Source organism: Equus asinus, chromosome 26, assembly GCF_041296235.1.
Source record: "Equus asinus isolate D_3611 breed Donkey chromosome 26, EquAss-T2T_v2, whole genome shotgun sequence".
Classification (NCBI taxonomy): domain Eukaryota; kingdom Metazoa; phylum Chordata; class Mammalia; order Perissodactyla; family Equidae; genus Equus; species Equus asinus.
The window spans coordinates 34348976-34366857 of record NC_091815.1 but is presented as its reverse complement, the minus strand read 5'-3'; the positions used below and the strand labels follow the sequence as shown (position 1 = coordinate 34366857).

General features: G+C 54.0%; 1 protein-coding gene across 14 annotated transcripts; it reads right to left on the bottom strand.

The window, feature by feature from the left end:
- Nucleotides 1–1106: 1106 nt before the first annotated feature.
- NR1H2 (nuclear receptor subfamily 1 group H member 2) lies at nt 1107–7447 on the bottom strand. Of its 14 annotated transcripts, none has more exons than XM_070498502.1 (11): nt 7276–7414; nt 7025–7158; nt 6421–6482; nt 6212–6343; nt 5604–5894; nt 5250–5521; nt 4872–5051; nt 4114–4213; nt 3905–4012; nt 2038–2246; nt 1107–1701 (listed from the first exon to the last, which is right to left on the bottom strand). In XM_070498502.1, exons 3-11 carry the CDS (start codon nt 6461–6463, stop codon nt 1555–1557), a joined length of 1482 nt encoding a protein of 493 aa, XP_070354603.1. In that variant the 5' UTR covers nt 6464–6482; nt 7025–7158; nt 7276–7414; the 3' UTR covers nt 1107–1554. The 14 variants fall into 14 exon arrangements, with proteins under 14 accessions (XP_070354603.1, XP_070354605.1, XP_070354604.1 ...); XM_070498504.1 differs by having other exon boundaries at nt 7025–7132; nt 7276–7410; XM_070498503.1 differs by having other exon boundaries at nt 7272–7409.
- Nucleotides 7448–17882: the final 10435 nt, after the last annotated feature.

Sequence of the window (17882 nt, the reverse complement as noted above, 5' to 3'; positions counted from 1 at the left end):
CATCCCTCGCTCCCCCGCCCGCCTCCTGCCCGAGGCCGGGTCCTGGGCGCTGTCCATCTTTCCCCCAGCGGCGTGGTGTCCGTCCGCCCCGCAGAGGCTGGCACACGCGCGCCCAGGTCCCTGCCCGGTTTGCTCTCCTGTCTCACAGCCTCAGTTTCCCCATCTGTAGACTAGACTCTGGGCAGGGCGGGCACACCTGGGGGGTGCCAGGCGCGCCGCTCGGAATGGGGCGATGGCTTGTAACTGCTCTCACTTCCGCCCTAAAAAACCTACCTTTCGGGACCCAGCCCATCCCTTCAAGCAACCCCTCCTCCCGCTTCGACCAGGGCCCAGGACTGTCCATCCCACTCACGCCGGGGCCCCCGAGGGCCTGGCACAGGGGAGGAGGAATTAGGAGAACCCCCCGGCTGTCTGTACTCTGAACTCACGGGGGCTTCTCACCTTCCAGACCTGGCACGTGCCCTTCCTGCAACTTGGGGGCCCAGCCCTCTGGGTCTCACGACTTAGGTCCAGCTAGGACGTGGCCTCCTTCGTGAGGGTTGCCGACTTCCTCCTCTGGCTCCCACACTGCCCTGTGCTGCCCCCACTAGAGCCCCTACTCCCTGACATTCTAGCTGTCCCTGTGCATCCATCCCCCCACTGCCAGGCTGAATGGTACCCACCTCCCAGTTGGGACTTCATCTTGTCGGCTGTTTCCAGTGCCTAAACTTGTGTTTGGGTCACAGTAAATGCCCCCTCCGTCTGTTGGATGGATGACATCTGTGTCCCCAGAATGGCCAGCAGAGTGCCCGCCCAGCCCACAAGTGGCTTCGGCAAGTACATGTTGACTGATGGAAGGCCCCACCCCCTCATCCACTTAAATCCTCCTCGTTGATCAGGAGTGGGCTCCAACTCACCTTGTCCTGGGAGGTGACCCCGAGGCTGTCAGGGGCCTCTCCTGGGCCCCCATGGCGCCCAGTCACATCACCGTGGACGGAGAGTCCGTCGCTGACACCCCATGAGCCCAGCACCAGGGAGGCCTCGGGTCCCATCTGTGGGGCCATGTCCACGAAGACCCTGGCAGCCCACCCCCTTTGCATCTCACACTGACTCTGGCTGCGGGCAGGTTTCTATTCATATTTTATTTTCCTGTTTTTGTGGGTTTTTTTAGTTTTATTAAATAAAAGGAGCAGAGGGAGAGGGGGCCTCTGGTCTCTCAGGCTGCGGGGGAGCCACAGGGCCTCCTCTCCCTCTGTTCAAGGTGCTTTGCGCGGTAGGCTTGAGGTGGAAGCTGGGGTGGGGAGGCCAGCTGGGAGTGCTTGGAGAGGTCAGAGGGCGGGACCTGTGATCCATCCCCCCCTCCCAGGAAGACTGGTGGACAGGGAGGGAGCGTCCTGGACCCCGAGTGGGGCTCATCCTGAGGGCCAAGGGCTGGTGGGGCCGGGGCCTGCGCTTCAAGCCACAGGGTGGGACCCCCGGCCCGGCCCTGGCCCCTTCCCACCCCAGGAGGAGGAAGGGGCGACAGTGTCCATTCAGCGGAGGGTGCGGGGCTGTGGGGCGGGGTGGCCGGGCCCCTCACTCGTGGACATCCCAGATCTCCGACAGCAGAGGCGGCAGCTTCTTGTCCTGCAGCCGCAGGGCGAAGACCTGCTCCGAGTGCACGGAGCTCAGCGTGCGCAGGCTCACCAGCTTCATCAGCATGCGGGGGAAGCGCAGCTGGTCCTGCGGGGGAGCCGGAGGGAGGTGGGCACCGGCCAGCCCACCCGGGCCACCCCCTCCCCAGGCCGAGCCCGTGTGGGGAGGGCTGGGCAGAGCATGGGGCCCCCCTACCCCTATGATTGGACTCCTCGCTCCTTGGGGAGGGGGCCTGAGGACAGAACGCTGAGGGGACATCAGCCAGGGCTCAGAGAGCTGCCAGGGGGGCTGGGAGGGAGCTCAGACGAGGAAGCAAGACCCCAGCGCCGGGCTGACCCCATGTGGACCTCGACCTCCTGTCCCACCCCGAGGCTTGGGTGGCACCCGCTCTGCCAGGAGGGGCGGGGCTCCAGGTGGCCGCACCTGTGGCCTCTTGATGCGCGTGTAGGACAGCAGGGCCTCCACGTAGGGCTGCTGCAGGGCCTCCACGCGGCTCGTCTCCTGCACGTTGGGCCGGTCGGCCGAGAAGATGTTGATGGCGATGAGGAGGGCGTACTCGGCGTCGTCCAGGCCCAGCCGCTGCATGGCCCGCGAGAACTCGAAGATGGGGTTGATGAACTCCACCTGCAGGCCTGCGGGGCGGGAGGCCCCGGTCAGCGCCCCCGGCCCGATGACACCGGCCCCTGACCTGCCCGCTGTCCGCGGGGCGAGGAAAACAGCACCAACGACACCGCTCTTGTCAGTTCTGTTCCCTCTGTGTCCCCACTGCCCGGCACAGCAGAGTGGGTGCGCCACAAACCTTGCCCAAGTGAGGGAATGAGTAAGGGGTGGGGGGCGAACATTTATTCAGGATTAGAAACACCCCATCAACCCCTTCGCTTCCTTCCTGGCTTCCTGGGACCTCTTCTCAGGAAAAGGAAAGAGTTTTAAACCTAGGTCACATTGTGTCACCCCCTGCGATGGCTTCCAAGAGGGACTCCTTCCTTCATCAAACTTCAGCGGCATTTACTCTGCGCCAGGTCGCTGGGCAGAGATGTTTACAAGACAAGGTCCCCTCCTGTGGCACTTACATCTGGGAGTGGAGGGGACAGATAACAGACACAGAAGTTAACCCTCTGGACTTCTACGAATGAAGGTAACACAGGCAAGAGTAGGGGCCACTGAGAGTCACGTGGACACTCGGCAAAGGTGGTCCCCGTGGGGTGACCTTTAAGCAATGACCTGAAGGCGGAGAGGGAGCGAGTTATGAGGATGCCTAAGTGCTCCGGGTATGGGACCACTGTCTGTTTTCCCGGGGACGGCCGGCTTCCTGGGGCACACGACTTTTGGAGTCAAAAGTGGGAAGGTCCTGGGCAAACCGGGACAAGCTGGTCACCCAAGTTCTGGGCAGAGGGCACACGCAGCAGGAACAAAAGCCCCGAGGCGGGAGCACATGTGGTGGGTTTAAATAAGAGGGAGGAGGCCAGTGGGCCCAGAGGAGGGTGAGCGAGGGGAGAGGGTGGGTCACGGTGAGGACTGTGGCTTTGCTCCCAGTGAGACGGGAGCCACGGAGGGTTCTGAGCCGAGAAGGGACGTGAGCTGACTCGGGTGTGGATAGGGTCCTCCTGACTGCCATGTGAACAGACACACTGGGCAGGGGTGGAGGAGGCAGCCCATGAGGGACCTCAACAAGGTTCCAGGGACAGACAACTGAGGCTTGGATTGTGGCGGTGGGCCTTCCTGTAGGTCCTTAAAACCGTCCAGCTCTTCCTCCACCTCAGGGCCTTTGCACATGCTGACCCCCCCCCCCCAGAAACACTCTCCCCCAACAATGCTCCCCTGCCAGGTTCATACCCTAGGAGTTACTGGGACTGTTTGGGTGTTGGAAGGGCCAGGAGTCAGAGAAAGGAAAGAAGACGGGGTTAGCAGTAGAGGGTGGGAGTACAGAGAGGTGTCTCAGGGACAGATGCCAGGAAACAGCACGACTTACTGAGAAAGCCCAGAGGCCGAGGGAGCGAGGCCTTTGCACATGCGGTGGGCAATGGTACTCCCCACCACCCTTTGCCTAGGTGATGCCTCTCACCCCTCAGGCCTCAGCTCAACTGCACTTCGTCCAGAAGCCCACCACCTGGGGCACATCTCCCATTTAGTGCTCTTTGAGGGCAGGGACTAGGGCTGCCCTGTACAGTTGGGCAGGTTGCGCACTTCACAATGGACCAAGATCCAGCCTCCCTCGGGCAGGACCAGGTTCGGGGAGGAGAGAGTGTCTTGTTTTCCTTCCCACCGAGATGCCCCACGTGATAGCAGAGACCTGTCTTGTCCTGCACTGCATTCCGCTGTACAGAGTGGCACTCGATAAGTGTGCTCTTATCTTGCTTCAGGGTTGGCTCAACTCTCATCCCGCTTTGGAGATAAACAACTGGAGGTTCAGACAGGGATGAGCCAGCCTGAGGTCTCGCAGCCAGCAGGGCGCCCCAGCCCCCACCCCGGCCCCCCGCCGCCAGCCGCTCTGGGCCAGACCTGCGCGGTGGAAGTCATCCTTGCTGTAGGTGAAGTCCTTCAGGAAAGTGATGCATTCTGTCTCATGGTTGTAGCGTCTGGCTGTCTCCAGCAGCATGATCTGGGGACAGCAGGCAGGGCGGTGGACAGGGCCACGAGGGGTCCCTGTGAGCCTTGAGCCACCAGTCCCTCCTCTCCTGGCCTGAATGGGGGACCTGGCCTTGCCAGGATCGGCCCTGGCCCTCTGCCCCCTGCCCCCGGTTCTCTCAGCCGCGCCAGCCTGTGTCAGACTCCCCGCTCTCTCCCTCCTCCAGCTTTAGCACCCACAGCCCCTCCACCCAGGACGCTCTCCCCAGCTGGCTACGAGGCATGAGGGCAGGGATTTCTGTGTGGTTCGTTCACTGCCACAGACCCAACACTTCCAATGGAGCCTGACATCCTCTAGGCACTCGGTATTTACTCGTGACCGTTGTTTTGGTTCAAACGTCAACTCTCTGAATAGCCCTTTCAGCACATTCTCTAAAGCGTGCCCCTCCAGCCCAATCCTCAGTTTTATTCTCAGCCTCAGCCCATTTCCTTTCTCTCCTTGGCTCCTGGGAAGCTCTGATTATCTTGTTTAGTATTTTGACATGCTCCGGTAGGATGTGATCCCACACGAAGGTGAGGACTGGCAGAGCCTTGCTCGTCCCTCTGGGCCCAGCCTCCTGGGGCTCATCTCTGTGGTTCCCCCGTGCAGAGACAGGATGGGCCTTGATGAGGATGGGCGGGCTGGCCGTTACCTCAATGGTAGATGCCTTCAGCAGGGCGATCTGGTCCTCACGGCCCAGCTGCAGGAAGCCGGGCACCTGCTTGGCGAAGTCCACGATCTCCTGGACTGAGATGATGGCCAGCTCCGTGAAGTGAGCGAAACGCTGCTGGCGGGCGTCGCGGGACTGGGGGTCCGCGCCCAGGGGCCAGGGCTGGGGACACGAGGGCCCAGGGTGACTCACGAGACTCCTTCCCTGAGCCCAACGCCATGGGGGCATCTTGAGGCAAGGCCTGCACCCTAGGAGACCCTCCTCTCGAAGGCCCTGCCCTCCAGAGCCCCAGTCCCTCCCCAGGGCCTGGGCTGCAGCCCCGCCGGGCCCCCCACCCCGAGGCTGCGGAAGGGGTCGTACCGTGACTTTGGGCTGGTCCGAGAAGGAGCGCTTGTTGCACTGCAGCTGGGCCGCCACCAACTGCTGGATCATCAGTTCCTGAGCCGCTGTTAACTGGACACCCTCGCCTTCCCCGGAGCCCTGGCCACCGCCGTCCGACCCTCCGGGGGAGGCCCCAGGCCCCGAGGCGGCGCTGCCGCTGACCCCCGGCCCTTTGGGTGACTGTTGCTGCTGCTGCTGCTGCTGTTGCTTCCGAATCTTCTTCTTCCGGATCTGTTCTTCCGAGAGAACGCCTGTGGGGGAGACACAGGCCTCAGCAGGGGCCCCAGGGCTGGGCAGCGGCCAGGCCGGCAGGGCGCCCTCCCCGGCACTCACACTGCTCCCTCATGCCGGCCTCCTTGCATTTGCGCAGCCGGCACTGCTGGCACTTGCGCCGCATGAAGGCGTCCATCTGGCAGGTGCCGCCCCCCCGGCAGGCGTAGCGCCCGGCCGCGCCTCGGACCACGCTGCGCCGGAAGAAGCCCTTGCAGCCTTCGCAGCTGAGCACGTTGTAGTGGAAGCCCGAGGCCGTGTCGCCGCACACGAGGCACAGCTCGTGGCCCAGCATCTTCGGAGCCGGGCCCTTCTTGCGCTTGCGCTCCGGCTCTTCCGCTGGGTCCGGGATGACTGCGGTGGGTGGACAGAGGCCATGAGGGGCAGAGCCACGGAGAGAAACAGCAGCCAGAGGGACAGGCCCATGTGAGATCGGGGGCAGAGAGTCGGAGTAGGGAGGGTGAGCCGGGCAGACGGCGATTCAGAGAGAAAGATGTGTATAGTGAACCCCAAAGCATGAATCAAAACAAGAGGTTTCAAGGGGGAATGGAAGAAACAAAATCAACAAGAAGCTGGGGCCTCCCATCCCCATTCTGATCTTTGTCCCTTCGCAAGATCCCTCCCCGAGCCCCCATGCCAACTCTCAGCCACGTCCCTGGGCCCCGTCTCACCCACACTGCAGGCGGACCCGGCCCCATCAGTGCCTGGGACATCGGGGTCCCGACCCCCAGGCCACGGCTCAGGACCCTCGTCCTTTACAGCGGGTGAAGAGGAGGGGGCGCTGGGCTGAGGGGGGCCATTTCCTGAGAGAGGGAGGCACAGTGAGTTTCTCCTGAGAGGTGTGGGATGGGGGTGCTGGGCTGGGAAGCGGGTCACTCACCAGGCAAGGGGGAGTCCTGGGAACTCGTGGTAGGGGTGGACATGGTGGGGTCACGGAGCAACCTGCACAATACAGGGGGACTGAGAGCCTTGCGGGGCCAGGGAGGGTCAGGTTAGGCCAGCCACAGCTCTAGATGGGGGCGCCTCCTTCTTCCATCTCTCCCAGACTCCTCCCCTACTGCACACAGACCCCGCCCCCAGCCCGCCTGCAAACCCTCCCCTGCAATTCTAACAGGGCCCACCCCTTCTGCTCCAGGACAGCCTCCTGCTGGGCCGCAAGCCCCGCCCTCCTGTAGGCCCGCCCTCCTAGGCCCCGCCCACTCAAGGCCCCGCCCACTCAAGGCCCCGCCCACCCGCTCTTCCCAGGGACCCCGCACCCCACCTTCTGCTTGAATCCGGCTCCACCCAGTTTCGCCCCAAGCTCTCTTACCTAGACTCCACTCACCTGTGCCCAGGAAGCCCCCCATCTCTCATCCTGACCCCACCTCCTCCCGCTCCGCTCCGCCCCCATCTCTTCTAGGTCCCTCCCCCTCCCTTCCAGGCTCCACCCTCACTCCGCCCACAGCCCCCGCCCCACCTCCTCCCAGCATGCTCCGCCCCCACACCTCGCTCCAGGTCCCGCCCCTCTCCGAACACCAGCGGGGGGCGGGGCTCATGGCTGCGCGCGAGGGTCTCGTGGGCGGCCTCTCGCGGGGTCTCCTACTCCCGTTGCCCTGGAAACAGCCGGAGGCGGCGCGAGCTAAGGAGGGGAGGGGGTGGCAGGAGAGGAGGGGGCTGAGCGGAGCAGCGCGGGGGACGCCGGGAAGCCCCGGGCCCGCGGCTCCTCCCGCGTCTCCCCACCCTCCAGTGCACCTGCCTCCGGCCCCTTGCTCTGCCTCTCCTCCTCCTCCTCCGCGTCCCCTGGCACGCCGCCGCTGCTCGGATCCCCTCAAAAGTAACTTCGCCACTTCTTCCGGCAACCCCACCGTGCGTCACTTCCGGAAAAGGGCGGGGAGTCAGAATGGACGGACTTCCGGTCCGCCTAGGAAGAGCCAAATCGGCTGCCCCGCACGGAAGTCATGGACCCACCGGGAGGTAGCTCCGCTGGGGCGGGGCAGAAGAGTTCCGGACCCATCAATCAAACGCTGGGCCGGAAGGGGGCGTGGCCAGTCCCAAACCTTCCCGCCCTGCGCTGTGTGGCTTTAACTCAACCCTGTGCCTCTCTGGGCTCGCAGCCAAGCATTGACTCGGCACGCAGGTCCCCAGCCCTAGCTCCTTTTTGCACACGGCTGACTTAAAGCGTGTTTGTACTTTTTTTGGTTGTTAGAAGTTTTCTGATTTTGGAGGTGCGCTGCTGGTTGGTTTTCAATACATGAATTTACAAACCTAGACCCAGAAAAAATGTATTTAAAAAAATAACTTCGTGATAGGAAGAACTTAAAAAAAAAAGTGTAACTTCCCCTACCAAAAAGATAAAAATAATAGCTTTTAAAGAAAACTCAAAACAGTTGAACAGGTAGAAGATGGAAATTGTTCCAAAGTCTTTCCCCCAATGATTATCAGATTTATATTGAGCATATATGCATTTTTTTAAAAACTGAAATGTGTGATCCACGCTCTTTTGTAGCTTGTTTTGTCCATTCTGGCGTGGAAGCTGTGGAATTTTCCATCCCAAGATGTCACCAGTACAACGAGTGGTTTACACGGGGCTGGCTGAACCAGTCTCTCTGTCGCTTCCTCGCTGTGCAATGTTGAGCCAAGCTATTAACCCTCCCGGTGCCTCAGTTTCCTCATCTGTACAATGGGGGCAAGAGTTTATTACGTTCTCGTTACGATGAAATGAGGCAAAAAGCCTGGACCGGGCCAGGTTCAAAATGGGGAGCCCAGTGTGTGGGAGCTAAGTTTATTCCTGTGGAAGTTTGAAGTCGTTTTTAACTTTTCACTATTAGAAAAGTTGCAAAAGACTGAAATAAGCTGAAGAGGAATTACAACGGTTTTGGGACAAATCACGTCACTCTCGGTCTCGGTGGACCCACCTGTAAAACGGGGGGAACCATTCGTATTTCTTATGAACGGCGTGAGGATTCGCGACAGGCAGTGCCTGGGGTGACTGAGCATCCGGGCTGCGCCAATTTTGTTATCTGACGCTAACTGCAGCCCGATGTTCTCATTTGTAACTGATCCAATATCCTCTCATTTTCTGGTAACGGCTTGATTGAAAAGTAACTCACATACTGAGACAATTCCCCCATTTAAAGTGTCCGGTCCAACAGCTCTTAGTATATTCACAGGATTGTCGCAACCGTCACCACGAGGAATTCAGGAACTCTTTTGTCACCCCCCAAAGGAAACCCCATACCTCCTAACAGTCACCCCCAATCCCCCCGTCCTTCAAGCCCTAGGCCACCGTTGATCTACTTTCTGTCTCTATGGATTTGCCTATTTTGGACGTTTCCTATAAATGGAATCTTAGAATATATGTCCTTTCGTGTCTGGCTTCTTTCACTTAGCATAATGTTTCCCAGGTCCATCTCTGTTGTAGCGTCTCTCAGTGCTTCCTGTCTGTTTCTGGCTGAATACTATTCCATGATGAGGATACGCCAGTTTATTTATCGTTCGCTAGTCGATGGCTATTTGGGTTGTATCTATTCTCGATTGTAGTCCTGCCATGAACTTTCCTGTAGGAGTTTTTGTGTAAACCTATGTTTCCATTCCTCTTGGGTATATATGCAGGAGTGGGTTTCTGGGCCATATGGTAACTCGACATTTAACTTTGGAGGACCTGCCAGGCTGCTCGCCCCGTTTGATTTCCCACCAGCAGTGTGGGAAGAGTTCAATTTCTCCGCATCCTCGTCAGCACTTGCTACTATCTGTCTTTTTTCTCATAGCCATCCTAGTGGGTGTGAAGCGATATTTCCCTGTGGTTTTAATTTGCACTTCCCTGACGGCTAGTTCTATTTCTTTTTGTCACAAATAATTTGTAACGTGGACTTCTGCCTTTACTCTTCGGAAGTGAAATCCAGAGATAATATAGCTGAACTATGTCCACAACAACAATAAATGATCATTTGACTTCACCAACTGCAATACAAAAGATGAATAAGTGGAAGCTAAAGAGATCGTACTTCAACATAAGTACACAGGAGAAACAGTAGGGCAGGCAGATCTCACTTGAACATACAGAATTACTGCGAACACGTGGCCACAGTTCAGTCTGACACAGGAGTGCTGTATCACCAACCCAAATGCCTCAGGCAGCATTGCTGGGGGGGGGGGGGTTGCGACTTTTCCAAAACTGTGGCCGAGTCTTAATAAAATAATCAATAAGACAAACTATAATCTTTCCTTGGTATATATACGAGCTGCACCCCAAGAAAATTTAGGGTATATTAAAGTCATGTCAGAAAATAGATTGGCAATTATATGTGAAATACAGTAGGCTGAAAGTCAGATGATTATGCAACAAATTTTTGATGGAACGTCCAACAGAACATTTAAGCTTTCTATGTGCCTAACTCCTCAACCCCTGTCCAGGAAATGACGGCAGCTACCCCAGTTATGGTGGAAATAAAATGGCCCCTCGGCCCAAATAAACCTTCCAGAGGTAATGTGTGTGAGAGGGGGAGCCATAAGGACACTTGAGTGAAAGTGTCTTCCAGCCAGAGGGAACAACCAGTGCAAAGGCCCTCAGGTAGGAATAATTTGGGCATATTCAAAACGCAGGAAGGAGGCCAGAGTGGCTGGAGCTGAGTGAGGTGGTGGGGAGGATGTGAGATAAGATCCCAGAGGGAGCACAGTCCCATCATGAGGGCTTGTGGGCCAGGTGAGTCCAATACTGTCTGAGCATTCACCAAAATACAGACCCTTGACCTGGGCAACACAAGTGGACTACATTTCCCAGCTGCCCTTGCAGCTAGGTGTGACCACGTGACTGAGTTCTGGCCAATGGAACTCGAGCAAAAGTAATAGGGGCGATGAGGGAAAGCCAAGCTGTCTGAGCTGACTCCCAGGTGTCTAGAGCTGGAAGACTGAGGTTCAAGTATGGCCTGTACAGGCCCCCCTCCATTTCCCCCCACCCCCGCTCCTGTTTCCCCCCCTCTGTAAAATGTGAATGACAATCTCTTTCTTACAAGGTTGCTGGACAATTAAATAAAATAATGGATTGAAAAATCTGATAATCCTTTGTCCAGTCACATCCCGAGCCCCCTCCCCCTGCCTCTCCTCCTCCCCAGTAGGATTGTGCTGAGCAAGGCTGGAGATCTGGAAAGGGGTCAGGCCTGAGCCTTGCCTGGAGGGCCTCCTAGTCTGGTAGAGGAAGTTGACCTGATCACAAGCCCCTATGTGACAAAATAGGGGGTGATCCTGGTGCCATTTGCTGAGGTGTGTTGAGAAGACGTCTAGTTACTGGACTTAAAAAGCAAATTTGCCTGTTATCTTATCTCAAAATGAGTTTATTTGGGAATCGCCAAAAGAATTGCAATTCAGGACGTGCATGCTGTGGCAAACCATAGGCAAATCCAGAGAACAAGGACGGGAGCTGCTTTTATAGAGAAAAGAGGGCAGGAGAGAGGGGCTATTGTAAAAGAAAGTCCATTGCGGGGAAAGTGACAGTTCAGGGAGGCAATGGCTTCTCATTGGCTGAGCTGTGGTATTTCTTATTGGCTGAGCTGCAGTGTTTCTCATTGGCTGAGCTGTGGCGTTTCTCATTGGCTGAGCTGTGGTATTTCTTATTGGCTGAGCTGCAGTGTTTCTCATTGGCTGAGCTGTGGCGTTTCTCATTGGCTGAGCTGTGGTGTTTCTCATTGGCTGAGCTGCGGCGTTTCTCATTGGCTGAGCTGTTGCTGGGTGAGGAGAGAAATCTTCCTTCAGTAGTAAAGTAGCTTTACTTTCTGCATCCTGTTGGAGATGCAACTTCTGTCTCTTCCTGTTTGGTGTAATTGACTGATGTGTGATAGGGCCTGAGAGCTCCCCCTACAGGCCTTGAGGACCCCAATTTAGGGTTTCTTTAATTAATTTCCACACTCTGTTGAGCAGGAGACAGTCCAGGGGAAGCATTTCCTCTGTTCCTTTCACGTGGAGTAGGCATCCCAGGCAGCGGGAATGGCAGGGGCAAAAGCAGGGAGACTTGAAACAGCCTGATGTGTTCCAGGATCCAGCTCAAAAAGCTGGGGAGGTAAAGCTTAAAAATTAAACAAACAAAAAAAGTGCTACCTTGGGGAAGGTGCTTAATAAATCCTGTTGGAGCACAATGATTTAAGTCGAATGAACAGACCGGTTCATTCACTGGGGAAAAGAGCTGATCTTGGCTGGGAAAGTTGGCCCACACCACCACCGTGTGGCCACTTAAGAATTTGCAGGCAAGGCTTCTCAGAGATCGCTTAATCGACGTGAGTTAGCATCAGGACTGGATGGTGCATAATCCGGTTGCGGAGACTCTGAGGGGTCCCGACTGGGTATTCCAGCTGCTGAGAAAGAGGACGGGAGATGAGGTGAGAGTTATTGCAGAGAAACCGACTCTCCATCTGCTGTGTCAGGGAAATCTACAGCAGGGGGTGCTCACAGAGGGTTGTTTAAAGATTTATTATTTGCTAGAAGCCAGGCGCTGTCCTAGATGCTGGGTACACAGCGACAAATGAAACAGACCAAGATCCCAGCCCCCGTGGAGATTAGATTCCAATGGGGAAACGGGCGTTAAAGGTAATAAGTAAATTACCAGTATAGACGGTATCCCTTATTCTGAGATGCATGTGGCTTACAACCAATGACATCTTAGAGTTAATGCAATGTTACAAGGTGTTGAGTGCTATGAAAAAACATAGATCGTGGGGCTGGCCCGGTGGTGTAGTGGTTAAGTTTGCACACTCTGCTTTGGCAGCCCTGGGTTCACGGGTTCAGATCTGAGGTGAGGACCTACACACCACTCATCAAGCCATGCTGTGGTGGCGTCTCACATACAAAATAGAGGAAGATGGGCACAGATGTTAGCTCAGGGCCAATCTTCCTCACACACACGCACACACAGAAAAACATAGATCAGGGTAAAGGAAACTGGGAATTCTGGAGAAGGAAAGTTGCCTTGTACAATAGGGTGGTCCAAGTAGACTTCACTAAGAAGGTGACATTTAAGTAAAGATTTAAAGGAGGAGAGGGAATGGGTAAGTTTTCTGGAGGGAAAACACTCAGGCAGAATGGCCCATGCAAAGGCCCTGAGGTAAGAGCGTGTCTGGGGTGTCTGAGGAACAGCAAGGTGGCCAATGTGGCTACACCAGAGCGAGTGAGGGGGAGAGGGAAGAGATGCTGTCAGAGAGAGAACGGGGCTGAATCACATAGGGCCTTTCAATTCTGTAATGTCCTTGGTAGCCCTGATCCTTTGATTCCACCCTTTTTTTCCCTCTATTTCCCTCACCTCCTCTCGTGTCCTCTCTCCCTTCCTTAGACAGCATAGATTGTACCATCAGCCACCATAATCGTGTCCTTGCACACATGATGTTAACTCCCTTGCTCTTTCTCCCTCAGCCATACTTGCCTGGTAAAACCCTAGTCCTGGTTGAAATGAGCTCTCTGCTTTCTCCGTCTGCTCTCACCCCGCTGGGCTTGTGAACAGACACACTTCAGACCTGTGACTGCAAACCTCAAGTGGACACTCAGAACCAATGCTCAAGTCTTCCGCCGTTTTCTTCTCCATTCTCTAAGAATTCATCTTCTCCTCTTCTTTCTCTAAACCAACAGCGCCCCCCTGCTCTTCATTCTCACTTCTTCTTTTGGTGAAAAAAATAGAAGCAGTCAGATGGAAACTTCCAGAGGCTTTACCCCAGGGACACGACCAGCTCACCTGCAGAAGTACGCGTGCACTGCTGCTCCTCCCGTGACCACGTCAGGACAATCTGTGAGAGCCCCGGCCCTCTGCTCAGGCGCTGAACCCCGTCTCCTTTCCCTACTCGAAGATTTCCCTCTGGCGGTGTTCCCTTCTCTCTCTTGGATCATTGTTTGTGTAATGCTCCAGCCTTTGTTCCTTTAGGGTTCCCCTTCACCCAATGTCCACACTGCCTCATGATGCTGCTCAGGATGCTTCCTGAAACTTGGAGGTCTTACACCCACCTCTCTTCCTGGACCCGCCCCCTTTGTAACTCCATCCTTGAAGACCCCTCTCCTCCAACCCCCACCTAAGGACCAATCCTACTGTGGCATCCTAAAAGAAACTCAAGTTTAAGAGCTGGGGCTCAACCATCTTGAAAGCTGATCCTCCCGGCTTATGGGAGCCTTCAGACGATGGCGGCCTCGTTGACGTCCGTCTGCAACCCCATGAGCCAAAACCGTACAGCTGAGCTGCTTTCAAATTTCTAACCCAGAGAGACCATGGAAGATAATAAATGCTTATTTCTGTCTTAAGCCGCTCAGTTTTGGGGTGATTTGTTACACAGCATTAGCTAACCAGTACACTTCCTCAAGTCGTCTGCTTTTCTCTAGGTCTTTCCAATCCTTGTAAATGGAAATAGTATTTATGTAGTTGTAATAAGGTGAACACTGAGTTGTTTTGGGGGCATGCATCTGTATAGTTCTTTTAAAAAATGTTTCTGAGGTAAACTTGCCTGAAGTAAAATGCAAAATCTTAAATGGACCACTTGATGAATTTTTACTGATGTACAAACCCGTGTAACCACCACTCAGACTGAGGCCTAGGGCACCTCCAGCGCCCCGATGTCTCCCCCGTGTCCCCCCTCCAGTCAATGCCCTTCCGGAAAGATCACCGCTATTCCAACTTCTGTAACTGTAGATTTGTTTTGCCTGTTCCTGACCTTAATAGGAATGGAATCGTACCGTGTTTTAAGTCTGTTTGGGCTCTGTGACAAAACACCATAGACCAAGTGCCTTATAAATAATGGGAGTTTACTTCCCACAGTTCGGGAGGCTGGGGGGGGATCCAAGATCAAGGTGCTGGGTGAATCGGTGTCTGGTGAGAGCCTGCCTCCGGGTTGCTGGACGGCTGTCTTCTCCCCGTGTCCTTGCGTGACGGCTGGGGTGAGGGAGTGCCCCGTGGTCACTGTGATAATCCCATTCATGAGGGCTCCACCTTCACCATCTAATCACCTCCCACAGGCCCTACCTCCGAATATCATCACACTGGGGGCTGGGGTTCAACATATGAATCTGAAGGAGACACGAGCATTCAGTCTGCAGCATTTGTGCATACTCTTTTGTGTCTGTGTTCTTCCACTGTGAGAGGCACCCACCGTTGTGACATGAATTATCAATCAGTTCATTCCTTCCTATTGCCGAGTGGTACTTCATGGAATGAATACAAACCTCAGCATGTCTGTTCTCATGCTGATGGACACACAAGTTTCCAGCTTGGGGCTGTCACGAATAACGCTGCTATAAACATCTTATGGGTGTCTTTCGGTGACGTAAGTCCTCCTTTCTCTCGGGCACACCCAGGTGCAGAATCGCTGGGTCGTGGAGTGAGCATATGTTCAGCTTTAGGAGCTACTGTCAGACATTTTTCCAAAATGGTTCTACTATTTTACGTTCCCACCTGCAGGGCACGTACGAGTGTTCCAGTTGCTACACGTCCCCAGCAGCACTTGTCATTGTCAGTTTGTTTAATGTTAGCCATGCTGGTGAGAATGTAGTGCTACCACATTGTGATTTTTGTTTAATTTTTATTTTTTAATTATTATTTTTTGATGAGGAAGATTGGCCCTGTGTCAATCTTCCTCTATTTTGTATGTGGTATTCCGGGACAGTGTGGCTTGATAAGCGGTGTGTAGGTCCGAGTCCAGGATCCGACCCTGCGAACCCCGGGCCGCCAAAGTGGTGCACACGATCTTAACTGCTACGCCACTGGGCCACCGCATTGTGATTTTAATATGCACTTCCCTGATGAGAAATGATAATAAATGCCGAGTATCGATCTAACCTAAATTCTTACGTAACTATGCTAAAGAGGAAAGAGTGTGTAAGAAGTGTGGGCAGAGGGAGGAAAGAGCTAAATGCTGACTTTCCGTAGTCGGAGGGCAGAGGATAATGCCTAAAACTGACAAATCAAAAAATCAGCAATGCAAATATGTTACTTAGAGACGTGGAGATAATGTCGAAATTATCAGCTGAAAGAAATGAAAGTGGTTACTTCTTGGGAGGGGAAAAATCGCAGGCGTGGTGCAGAACTTGTTTCTCACAATAGGTCTTGGAGAATTATTTACTTTTTAAAGAGTCTTAAAGTGTGTTCATCTGTGTGTGAGGTTATGTGTGTCTGTGTGTATGTATGAAAAAGATAAAAGAAATTCCCGAAGGGAGAAATACAAATAGCAAAAAAAGAGAAGGAAAAATGTTCAACGGCATTAATAATTGAGGAAAGTAATATTTCAACAATGATGAAACCCTTTTTATTTTCTTTTTTACTCATCAGATAACATTAGCATGGCGAGGCTGTGGGGATATTGGGGTTTTATTGCCCCTGCTTTTGGCAGTGTATATCCTTGCGAGCTCTCTAGGGAGGAAGTAAACAATATGTTTCAAAATATACAACTTACATCTGGTCCTTGTTGGAGCAATTGTAGTTCTAGGAATCGACACACAGATATTATGGAACAAGTACACAGAAAAATACATGCACAAATGATTATTGAAACGTTGTTATAGCATAGAAAAGGGGGGACAATTTACATAGGGCATAGGTTATATAAATAGTGTTACATTTATGCTCTGGAATACTCTGTAGCTGTTTAAAGAATGCGGTGGGCTCAAGCATACGGGATGCAGGATACCGATGCCTGCAACTTGTCTGGAAATCAAGCAAATGAGGTGGATTGGGGAACGAGCAGAGCAGGGTTTCTCAACCTTGGCGCTATTGACATTCGGGGCCAGACAATTCTTCGTTGTGGGGGACTGTCCTGTGCATTGTAGGATGCTTAGCAACCTCCTTAGCTGCTACCGCTACAGGCCAGGAGCATCCCTATCGGAGTTGTGACAACTAAAAATATCTCCAGGTGCCGCCCCATGGCCTTGTGGTTAAGTTCTGCATGCTCCGCTTTGGCTGCCCGGGTTCAGTTCCTGGGTGCAGACCTACACCACTCATTGGCAGCCACGCTGTGGTGGTGACGCATATGCAAAATAGAGGAAGACTGGCACAGATGTGAGCTCAGGGACAATCTTCCTCAAACAAAACAAGAGGAAGATTGGCAACAGATGTTTGCTCAGGGCCAATCTTCCTCAGCCAAAAAAAAAAAAAAACCCAAAAAACCTCCAGACAATGCCAAATCTCCCCTGGTGGGGAAGAAGCCCCCTAGTTGGGTGGATAAAAATGTGATAAAGCAAATAGAGCGAAATGTTGATGGTAGAATATAAGTGGTGGGTATACATGCGTTCACTAAAATTCTTTCCATTTTGCTGTATGTTTGAAATTTTCCATAATTACATGTTTGAGGAAAAAGGAATGAGGTAAATCTATACGTTCTTTTAGAGGCATGCAAAGACATAATATTGAGTGATAAAAATTGGACACAAGGGGCTGGCCCCATGGCCGAGTGGTTAAGTTCGCGCACTCCGCAGCAGGCGGCCCAGTGTTTCGTTAGTTCGAATCCTGGGCGCGGACATGGCACTGCTCATCAGACCACGCTGAGGCAGCGTCCCACATGCCACAACTAGAAGAACCCACAACGAAGAATACACAACTATGTACCGGGGGGCTTTGGGGAGAAAAAGGAAAAAATAAAATCTTTAAAAAAAAAAAATTGGACACAAAAGAAGAATCCATGTGATTCATTTTATTTGACATTCAAGAACAGCAGAAACCGTGGTCATAGAAGTCAGGGTATTAGTTACCTTTGGAGACACTGACTGGGAGACAGTGAGAGGGAACCTTCTAGGGACCTGGAAATGTTCTATTTCTTGATCTGGGTGTGGTTACTCCGGTCCTTGGGTAGAAATCCATCTAGCTGGTGATGTAAATACTCAGGGTGAAGAATATGATGTTTGAAAATTATTTGATATATATACGTATATGTATATATAAAATAAAAACAGATGGTTTGCTGGATGGATAGAAGGACAGTCAGCTGGATAGACATGTAATGAAGAAAATCCTCGAGGGGCGGGGCCTGGGCGCGGGGCGGGGCCTGGGGCGGGGCCTGGGCGCGGGGCGGGGCGGGGCGGGGCCGGTTCGCGGGGCGGGTGGCGGCAACCAGCGGGAGGAGAAAGAACGTGGCGGACGCTGCAGGGCCCGGGCTTGGCCCCGGGGCAGCAGGCCGAGATGGAGACGGTTCGCTATATCCGATCGCGGTTTTAATCGACGAGCTGCGCAATGAGGACGTGCAGCCCCGTCTCAACAGTATTAAGAAGTTATCCACAATTGCTCTAGCAGTTGGAGGAGAAAGGACGCGAACTGAACTGCCGCCATTCCTTACAGATACAATTTATGATGAAGATGAGGCACCGTTAGCTGTTGCAGAGCAGCTGGGAAATTTCACCGGCCTGCTGGGAGGTCCT

Excerpts from the sequence above, each read along its gene's own strand:
- NR1H2 (XM_070498502.1), bottom strand. The coding sequence starts at position 6,463 with ATGTCCACCCCTACCACGAGTTCCCAGGACTCCCCCTTGCCTG. Across the intron at positions 6,344-6,420 it reads CCAGGACTCCCCCTTGCCTG|GAAATGGCCCCCCTCAGCCC; the intron begins GTGAGTGACCCG and ends TCCCTCTCTCAG. Across the intron at positions 5,522-5,603 it reads GGCCGGCATGAGGGAGCAGT|GCGTTCTCTCGGAAGAACAG; the intron begins GTGAGTGCCGGG and ends TCTCCCCCACAG.